General features: G+C 32.7%; 1 protein-coding gene across 1 annotated transcript in view; it reads right to left on the bottom strand.

The window, feature by feature from the left end:
- Positions 1-242: 242 nt before the first annotated feature.
- The window catches only part of Pcdh11x (protocadherin 11 X-linked), a 122,957-nt gene continuing 111,806 nt past the window's right edge, over positions 243-11,393 (bottom strand). The window contains exons 4-5 of the mRNA XM_050122387.1: positions 3,328-3,456; positions 243-308 (exon numbers count right to left, since the gene is read on the bottom strand). Of these exons, the coding sequence (XP_049978344.1) occupies positions 243-308; positions 3,328-3,456 (195 nt within the window). The remainder of the gene's footprint in view (positions 309-3,327; positions 3,457-11,393) is intronic.

Raw genomic sequence — 11,393 nt, 5'->3', positions numbered from 1 at the left:
CTCCCCGGATCCCTTGGGTTCCTACAACCATCCTCTGGAGATGATATCATTCTCTTCACATCCCTAGTCCTACCTTTCATGTGATCAAGTAGAAGCAATCAGGAATGTTTCTGTTTCTTTGACTTAACTCATCTACTTTTGTTTACAGATTTGGTTTGCAAAGATATTCAAATTACTCAGGATTTTCCTTTTTTTTTTTTTTCAAGTTTCCCACTTGATGTAATAGAGCAAACATATGAGAGCTACATTGGTATTTGTACTGCATCCACTGTTTCCGACAAATACTGTGTGAAAAAAACCGCTGCTAGCTATAAAATGAATAAAATATCAATGCTGAGCTGCAACAGGCACAGCAGATGTAACCATTCTTTCTGTAAACTCTGCCCACCAACAGGAGCTATGTGAGAAATTGGCCATGAGCTCTCTCAGCCTCATAAACAGGACTCTAATTAGCACACTGATAAATACTTCAACAACCAGCAGACAGAGTAAGCATCCTGTCGTCTAATTTACACAACCCTTCTCACATGCTCTGGCAGGGAATGATAAACAGTACTGCTGATACCAAGGACACATGAAAGAAATAATAACATCAACAAAAATGTTCTTGCAAACTAATCTTATTATGCCCTAGTCATGGTTCTCCCAGAAAAGCTAGAAATGTATTGAGTGGATAATTGCAATTTACCAGTACTTTTCTCTTGTAGACAATGGGATTGCCCTACTAATATTTGTAGTATAAGTGTGCGTGTTGCTCTGTTAGCTCTTCTCTAATTACTGTGGTACCTTAGGCTTTCGCAGACTTCAAAATAACTCCATTTTAGATCCGATACCAACAGGTAAGATTTCATCGATGCATTCATATTTGTTCAGCTTCTTTCAAGATGCACAAATAAAATGACTGAGTACATGGGTTTCTCCAGGCACTATGAAGTTTTGATCAGAAGTCAGAAGTCAGGAAGTATTTGAAAACTTGCAACAGACATAAGACCAGGTCCTCTGGAAAACTGGAAGTCATTACGCAGTCAAACTGCTACAGTGGTCCAATAACAACCTTAAAATTTACCTCCAACTCAGTTTCAGTCTCTCTGTGTAATTCTTTCTCTATAACTGTTTAGACTACTCTTTATATCTTGAGTCATTTTCTGGTTTTTGACTATTCATTGGCATGGTTTCTATTTAGTAAAAAGTCCTTTTTTGTTTTCCTTTCTACTGTATGATGCCTGAACACTCTGTACTTTATACCCATGTTCAAGTTCTTAAAATAGAAAGAGTCCAATCTGGAAAGCTAAGTATGCTCCAATATAAAACATTATACCAATAGAAATTTAAATTTAGGGCTTATGTCACAGGCTTTCTATATCATAATAGGGCCTGGTGTCCTTGCACTAATGATGTTTCAAGTTAAATAAACTGACATAAACGAATTGCAACTGAACTTTGGTTCTTTGGAATCATTTATATCACTTATTAGCCTTGAATTGTGTGTAGAAAATCCTAGAAATTTGATGAATGACACCAAAGAAATATCTATTGAGAAGGAGGGAAGAAACAAGAACAACTTTCAAACATTTGCAAAAGTAATATTAGCACTCTTCTTATATTTTCTTGAAATTGTTGAAAATGTGACTTTCAAGTAAGGACACTTCTATCTCTTGAAGAAACCAGGGTGTTAAAATTGTCACCCCAAAACTCAGTGCACAGCTGTCAAAATTAGAAGGGTTGCTTGTGAAAGGTTGAGAGGAGAATTAATCTTCTCTTGCTGTCTTGCCACTCTGTAGGAATTCTTCAGTACATACTTTAGAAGGTTGCCTATCTTTTATTTAGTGCTGAAGTAAATCAGTGTGTGGTCCATCATCTCACAGTACTCACCACCCTGAATTGCTTCAGGAGGAGCAAGTTTAAGCATTCAAGAAAACATCCCCCCACAACTCCGCCAGATTCCATGTTTGTATTAAAGCTCTCTAAGCAGCTCTCATGCATGCACTCTGATATCCTATGTTTCACTTGATTATTTCACCACTTACAAGCCCCAATTAATATATCATAGAACGACCACAGAGTTCGCTCAAGATATTGACAAATGACTTAAATTGCTACTTTTCCCCCCCGTGGATCTGAGTGCCCAAAGTCCATTTTGTTTGCATAATACTAAAATAACTTCATAAGGCCATTTTAAAGTTTTTAGAAACTTAATCTCATCATTAATTACAGCAGTAATTCAAATCACGATTACCACCCTCAGCTTAATTTAAGGACCACATGTAAGGGCCAGGTCTAAGGCAGGAATCAGCAGATGATAGTGAGCATGCCGCGTCTCCCGAGTCCCCATTAATATAGACATTATGATTTATGTGCTTTTGATTGCAATCTTAAGATTTTATTTTCCATAAGGAATATAACCAGTGCACCACACTAAACAAACCATTTGGAATGCAAGAAATTAAGTAAAGCTAAAGAATCCTGGGGTGTAATTAATGTCCACTTAGATACTCCACATTTTAAAGTATCAGGCTTATGCTGTACAGTCAGTCTCCCGAGGTCACCCTTGTCCATCCCTGTGGTAATTTAAAACAAATTTGCATTTCTACTGGGCCTGGGGGATATAGTTCCAGAGTAAAGATAAAAGCACTTTCTAGTTACTTCAGGTGAGGTAGACAAGAGTGTGGCTTCATGGGTGGACAAAGGAGGCATAGTAGAGTTTTGCAGCAAAGAAAAAGGAATATTCTAAATCTGTTACAAAAGAAAACAAAAATCTTTGACCCATCAAATGACTACTCCCTCCAGCGTAGAGTTTCAAGTGCCTTCAGAGCCATACTAAACTGGCAACAGTAAATTCCTGGATTCAAATATGTTGTCGATACTCAGGGTCTTGCAATAATCCACACATCTCGGCTTTGCTCCACTTAGTCTTGCATTTTCTGTAAGTTATGGCCAACAATCACCTAATATGTTTAGACTGTCAAACTTTTATACAATTGGTAATGATCCTTCCAAAATGGTTTTTGTGGCCAATGAAGCTTTCACCCATAAACCATAGATTCGGGAAGGAAATAGGGAATGGCCAAGGCATTTTCTGTTTGCATTTGTATTCATTTGTATACAGACCCATAATTCCTAATGGTGCATTCTTTCATTCTCTAAATGTCACTCTTAAATGCTACGGTAATGCATACAGTTCTGAATAACATTAAGACATTAAAAACCCTCTTGTCCTTGTCATATCTTGGAATTTTATTACGTTGACCACAGACAGCTGGGAACAATAAAATCGGTTTGGAAAATATCAGATCTCAGGGTTAACCCTGTCTCTACCTCTATTCTTACCTGCAAAACAAGAACACTGTAACACACAGTAAGCATAGCACTGCTGATTACAATGTAAGTCAAGAAGTCAATGTTTTGCTGTGAAGTCACAGATGTGAGAATGGTTGGTATATCCCAGTTGGGAGGAATCTGTAAAGCAAGAAGGCAACAAGTCAGTATCGATTATTTGGAACCCCAAAGGCAATGCTATAAAACTGGGGCTCATTGTATGATCCCAGTCTTGGGAAGATTGAATTTAGCTGTCAGGATCATCCAGTGTGAATCTCTGAATACACTTTGAATGGATTGGGTTATGGTTGTGATATTAAGACTAGAAACAATAAGATAGGGCACATATAAGCCATTACTAGATCCCAGCTACTTTGCCAACATTTCTATGAACTAACTTACTGTGTTAGTGAAGCAGTTCTGTAGCTGAACAAGGACACTTGATTTGGAAACCCAGGCAGCAAAAGCAAAGGCTTTAAGACTCTCTTTGTGAACATGCCCCTATCTGGGTTGGGTGTCTATTGAAGGTAGAGTCAACTGATATCTTTTGTGGAATCAGGAGAGTTGTGTGGACCCAGATAAGACCCAAGAGCAATTATGCTTCTCTTGACATTGACAGAGTTTGACTTGCTATTCAGCCAAGTCCTCTGGGTAAACAGTCTTTTCTCTGTTAATTGTTTTTATTATCTAATTGTTGTTATGACATTGTCATACTGAAGGGCCTCTCCAAGGAAATTTGAGATGAAGAAATTCTAATTGCCCTACCTGCTCTGAGAGTTATATTTTAACGTCAATAAACAGAGTATAGATAAGCATGAAATTGTCAAAGAGGCAGAGAGTCCTTCCCAGGCCTGCAAGATTTGATAGCAACTCAATGAAATATGTTAAGACATATTTTTATAAACAAAAATCATATGAATCCATTAAAGATGGGTTAACAACTTCTAGGACATATGAAAGGAGAGTTAAGGAGGCAAATAGAGATGTGACCTACACTTGTACAGTCTGGAGAGTGAAGGAGACCTGAAAATAATGACAGTCAAGGTGTCTCTTTGTCAAGACCATCTTTACAAAGTGATGGTGATGTCATTTCATTATCCAAATTTTCATCTGTATTCTCACCTTTTAGCCTTTTGATTATAGTTGGACTTTCCATATATTTTTTCTTCAGAGAGGAAATGTTCTGGCTAGAATTGAAGGAATTAAGTCAAGTGCATTTTATACTAAAATAAACCAGTTTTAACAGGTTTTATTTTTCCAGTTTGTGAGTTTAGTATATGTGACTCTTCTCGGAGACAGCTCTCTGTGTTTGCTGCCATATAAGGCTTCGTGTCCTCAAGAAAAGTTTGACACTAAAGAAAATTTTTAAAAAAAATTTACATGGTTTTCTTTTTAACTGAGAGATTTTTCTTCAAGAGTTGGTATAGTTAGTTTCATGGAGGAGGTATTTATCATGATTGTATATTATATTATCAGGTATTCATTTTGATTATACACATAGAAAAATAAATAAGAGAATATTTTGTTGCAAAAACATATATATATAATTAATAATATAAAATAAAAGGATTAATTATGTGTCATCCTTGCATATGGGCAAGTTAATGTTCTCTCTATCATTGTAATTTTAGGACATGTGCTGCCAAAGTTTCACAGAGAATGATCTTATACCTGTAAAATAACTGCTTCCTAAACTAATTAAACTTTCAAACTAGAATTCTAAGTAAATGATAATAATTTTCCTGATATAGTATAAAATAAAGACAATTAAATTATTCATATCTAAATTCTACATTTTTCTAAAACAAATATGCATTACACAGAAAATAAAATTAAAAGCCTATGGCTACAAATGCATTTAAAAGCTCAATAATTATAAATACCACGTTGAATCACAAATGTCATATCCAGATATCCATAGTTCATAAAAAAGAAAAAAAACTGACAGTAATACTCTTTAAAAACATGAACATTTATACAACTTTGTTATTATAGTACCTTTGAATATTGTTGAAACTTAAACAATTACAATATTTAATATGAAACACAACTTGATGAAATCAAGGACAGATACTTTACATAAATAAGGCAATAAGTGTTTGCAAAATGTGACAAGTATTGGAATGTCTAATGGGAATGGGTGAGAATATCTAATGTGAATGTGACTTGAGTGGGAATGTCTAATGTGACTTGAGTGGGAGTGTCTAGTGCAACTTGAATGTGAGTGTCTAATGGGAATGTGTGTAAATGTTTAAACAGAAAGTTTGGCAGGAGTATTTTCTGCTTTAATTAAAATACTAGTAGACATTATTCAAAAGAGTGGTTGAATAAATTGAAATTTAAAAGTTTCTAAAGTGCACCCACTTTCATTTACAATGTGGTAAGGGTCACTAACAGGGACAATAGAAAACATAAATACTGGAAATTTACCTGAATATATAATTTATATATTTCAAATGGAAAAATGATAATATTAGAAATATAATTGCTTGAATACCTTACTTCAGAAAATAAAAGTAAAATTTAGTTTTGTTATATTCAAAGTAGATTTCAATCAAAATAGTTCTTTTATTGTTTATAGTGGAAAAAAAAACTCATACTTCAACTCAAATAATCTACCTATTATTTATACAGTAAGTTTAAAGTTTATTTTTCTTATAACCATTAGTCTTTAACATTTCCTATCTTTCTAATAGCTAAAGGATCTAGGAAAAAATCAATTTAGACATTCTTTTCTCAGAGAAGTAGTGTTCTAAGAGATAGTTATGCCTTTAAAAATAGTCATTTTTTGTTTGTTTATTTTTTGTTGTTGAAAAAAATTTCCGCCTCCTCCCCATTTCCCATTTCTCTCCTCCCCCTCCCACACATCATCCCCTCCCCCTACTCCCCTCCCCCTCTTAACACTCCTCTCCCCCTCCCTTCACTCCATTCCCTCTCCCTCTGGAGACTGAAGAGCAGTCCAGATTCCCTGCCCTGCAGGAAGTCTAAGGTCCTCCCACTTCTATCCAGGTCCAGCTCAGCCATTAAAGGCTAGGCTCACAACCAAAAATATAAAGTCATTTTTTAATCATGTGCAATGACAACACTGAAAAGCCATTGAGAAATCGTTTAAGAAAACAAGCATTGACTATCTTAGGATAGTCACCTTTTTTATAGAAAAAAAAAACTAAGAGATAATCTCAAATAAAATTTGAGTCTTTTCACCTTTTTTTATAGAAAAAAAAAAAGCCCTAAGAGATAAGGTCAAATAAAATCATAAAAGAGCCAACAAAATAAAACAAAAATAAAGTACTTGCCCTTAAAACTCAGTGTAGAAAAAAATGAAGAAAACACTGCTAATCACAACACAACTTAAAGTATATTTATACAATAATTGCATACAAAATTCTCATAAGTCACAGTAGTATATCATAGAACATTTGAACTTTTTTACTGATTTTTATTGAGCTCTCCATTTTTCTCTGTTTCCGTCCCTGCCTCTGCCTTCCCCTTCAACCTTCTCCTAAGGTCCTCATGCTCCCAATTTACTCAGGAATTCTTGTCTTTTTCTACATCCCATGTAGATTAGATCTATGTATGTCTTTCTTAGGGTCCTCATTGTTATTTAGGGTCTTTCTGACTGTAATTTGTGAGCTGGTTTTCTTTACTTTATGTTTAAACTTTTGATTCACTTAATTAGGCTTTCTTATTTAAAATAAATTAAATAGACAGCTTATTTTAGAAATGTGCCCATATATAATATATCTTATTCCTGTATAATTTTGACTTTAGGGGTATATTAGATTGACTAGACTTTTACGGTCTATGGAATAATTTGAATTGGATAGCTCATTAATCAAGAAGAAGCAATAGGTCTCATGAAAAGCAGTTTCATGTAAACAGCATGTGTAAAGTTAAGTTTTACTTTTATATATTATCAACAAAAATTTATATGTAGATATATTATAATGCACATGACATTTTAAATTACTAATCAAATCATTGTTCTTCCAGTCATTATAATCAACTACATAAATTTTAAACAACCAGATAGTATAAGTGTTCAATTAATTTAATATCATCATAATATAAACTATTTCCTAATATTAAATACTTGAGAACTGTATTAACATGAAACCCTAGATATAGCAATAGCTTCTTCTAAATATCACCAAAAAAGGAACACTTCATATAACACACTAATATTAATGTACATATATAAGAATAATATCCACATAATCATGATTTAGAATTTGAAAGAACATTTTTAAATAAGATATTATATGATGGGTATATGTTCCTTTATGCTCCCATTTTATATGAAGATATAATAAGGGGTTTTGTGTTTTTGTTTTAATTCTGTTAGTAGTATTAGCAAGACATAAAGATCTTAAAGAATAATAAATAAAAACATATTCTGTCATTCTTTCTCAAATAAAACATAGGGTATACTGCATTTGAGATATCCAATTATTTTGAAAAAAAATAGCTAATCAAAAAAATTCATTCAAATGTTATTATGGTGTCACAAATTTTTTCCTAGAGATTTTTAAATTTCATATATAATCATTTTAAAATGTTATCTCTGAATCTTTGTTTCTATTGTCATATGAATGGAATTCTGTTTCTTAATAACAGAAACACCAAAATAGGGAGTACAAAGAATTTTACAATTTTTATAAAATTTCCTTCATTTTAAATGGATATGTATGAGATGAATCATGTTAACTGCAAAAAATTCTTTTAATAACTAAATTACTGGAAAATATGGTTATGATCAATGTAAAAATTAAGACATTATTTACATCATACAAATCTTTAAAATACCACAGGTAATAATTGTTTTTTTCAGTCACAACGATAATGCATGTTTTGAATACCTTGGTCTATAGATTTCTTTCATTTTGTTGTGGTTTTGCTTTAATTTTCATTAAAAATTTTTCTTACTCTGGATATATTTCAGAGGGTAACTTTAATGAATACTTTACCTTCACTTCCAAACTTCAAGAGATGATGTTTAAAGTCTTCAGTAATCACAAAGGACAGGTAATTCCATATTTCACAAATAATATACCACCCACCAGTATTACACAAAGGCATCATTCCATTACATCACAGTTATTAATATCTGTAGCAAGTAAACAAAAGCAATATGAATAACTACATTAATGCATTTCTTCTTCCAGAAATTTTAATTTATCTTTAAATTTATAGTTGCCAATTTAAAACTAATAAAAATCTCGTTGTTATGTGGGACTTTATTTTTAAGGTTGTTTTGTTTTGCTTGACTTTGTGAAGAAATACAAATTACAAAATTAATTAGCGTGGTAAAATTTTATATCATAAATTATTGAAATATTTTGGGAAAGGAATGCAATTATGTTATTCCTAAAAAGTTATATCTCACTGCAGATTTCAATAGTTGATGTCCTGGAATCAGTCTAGAGCAAGAAAAATAACATGTTACCAAAATCAGATGGTTGTGTTGTAAGACTCATTATAAATCATGCTATCTGGCTATAGTTTATATGCTAAGATACTGATACACAGAAACAATGTTTGGTAATCTTATTTCAAGCTTAGTCTAATGTCTTATATATAGCATGCATCAGTTCATGAATGGTAACTATCCAAATATTCCAATATTCTGCATATGTATATTTCACAATATTGCTAGTGTGGATATTTGCACCTACATTTTGTGGTGTCCATGCTTGTTTGTGGCTGTTCATGTGGAAACCAGATGTTAAAATCAGGTGTCTTTCCTCTATTGTTCTCCACTTTTATTTTATGAAAGAACATATCCCTAAAAACCTGGATAGTATCCATTTAGTTAGACAGACTGACTGGCCAAAGAGCTTTGGAGATCTGCCTGTCTCTTTTCCCTCTCTCAATTCTGTTTTAACAAGCAAGTGCCATTGTAGAGTTTCTTAAATATGATTTGGACTCTAAACTTGGTTTCTTATATGTATACCATAGGCACATAATCCACTGAGTCATCTCAAACTGTCCCTTGACATTTTATACATTTTATGTTATCTGGAAAAGTTTGAGGTTTGAGAGTTTCTAAATTCAAATCATAGAATTTTATGGAACTTTTGGGCTGGGGTAGAGTGGAAATGAAGTTCGAGAACACCCAGGTCTATGCTACATACAAAGATCCTACATCAAATAAATAAAAAAAAAATATTGAATGGTATATAGAAGACCCTTAAAATGGTACTTTCACTCTAGTTCTCATTTTTATTGTTTAAATTCATTGCTTTCACTGTATTATTTGAAGAAGAGAGCTATATTAACCAAAACTGTTCTTACCACATGCATCTTGAAGATAAAACAAGGTTTATTCAAAATAATTGTTTATACTTACAATTTTCTATGATCATACCAAAATTACTATCTAAACTACTCAATGATGTTAATAGAAGTCAGTCTACATAATTTTTCTCTCTTTAGTTTCAAGTCTTTCATTTCTCCTACGATATGTATAAAAAGTCCTTTTATTATACACATGTAAAATTATGGCAGAAAGGGAAAATATTTCTCAGATGGAAAAGATTTCTATCAAATATGTTCATGATATACAAGCAATGTTCCAGTTTTTCCAAACACTGGAGTCATAATAAAGCTAAGTAAATTGTATACTTTCATTTATAAACTATAAAATTTCTGCTATAATACCTTTCTCCATGTGCTTATTTTTAAATGGTTGACTAATCAGCAAAGTGTAAACATAAGACTAAGTACTTTTTTTTGAAAAAATATTCCTCACTTAATGTAATAAATAGGATTGTTTCTGAGTTCTGGCAGAAATGTTTTTAATTAAAATTTTCCCAAAATTTCCTCAAGGAAACGTGATTTTTTTTTTAAATTTCATAATCTGACATACTTGTTTTTTGCCAATTTTATTTTATCATTGTTAATACTGACTGTACGTGAATGTTTACATAAGCTCCTTTCTCTGTGATTACTTATCTTGTTAGCTTTCTTCAATGCCAGTGAATATAAGGCACTTCTCCTGATATTAGTTCTAAGTTAAAGAGTATTCCAAAAGTGCAAAAAACATTGCAAAGGTAGAACAGAATGTAAGTATATTCAGATTAGTCTAATGGTTAAATTTATATTGCTGCAATTATCCAAGTCATATGAAGAAGATATCCATTAAGGAAGTAAAACAACTGTAACTACTGACACAAAGTATACAGTTGATTTATTTTTTTAGTTGTGAAAAGATTCACAAAAATAATGTGATTCAATTATAAACCATTCAGTTAGTAAAATGCTAATAATAATGTGTAATTCATTTTCAGTGGCACTTCTTATGTTTTGCCTAACTCACTAAGGAGATAGATAGATGATAGATAGATAGATAGATAGATAGATAGATAGATAGATAGATAGATAGATAGATGGATGGATAGATAGGTATCACTTATATGTGCTTTAAAAATATTATACAAAACAATTTAAATTTCATTCAATTTTGGAAATTATAAAATAAGAGCACTAAAAGATAAGAATACCTAGAAAATACATAATTTTCTGTTTTATCTGTATCATCACATGTTTACATAATCAAATAATCCTTCTGTATGAAAAAATTCTATTTTCTTAATATAGTTGTGAAAAAAATGTTTTACAATTTTTTTGGCCAATACATTGAAAGTTATGAATTGCAAATGCAGTTCAAAAGACTCATCATACATTTTTCAAAGCAAGTGAGAAATCGAGCTCAGTAAAAATTGTTTGTAGAAAAATGAATACTATTAAAGTGTTCTTGATAATAGATATTCTTATGAAGAAATAATGCTAATGAACAGAGTAATTGTGATAATACTCAAAAGTAGAGTTCCGGACACACAGCAGGCGACACAGCTGGTGCAGGCCGGACAGGCGGGTACTGACACAGTGGCAGGCAACGCAGGCAGCAGGGACCAGCACAACACTGAGAGCAGATCGCCCCAGGACAATTAAATCAAAGAGGTAGGCCTTTGGTTGGTGAGGTCCCTGGCAAACAGGGAACCTGGTTCTTTTCCTGAAGACCCGTCTGAGGGTTGAGAGGGATCTTGGCCCCTGGCAGAAGCCAGGAAACAGAACGA

Source organism: Alexandromys fortis, unplaced genomic scaffold (genome assembly GCF_014885135.2).
Source record: "Alexandromys fortis isolate MF-2015 unplaced genomic scaffold, M_Fortis_MF-2015_v1.1 scaffold_187, whole genome shotgun sequence".
NCBI lineage: Eukaryota > Metazoa > Chordata > Mammalia > Rodentia > Cricetidae > Alexandromys > Alexandromys fortis.
This window is presented reverse-complemented; position numbering and strand designations above follow the sequence as displayed.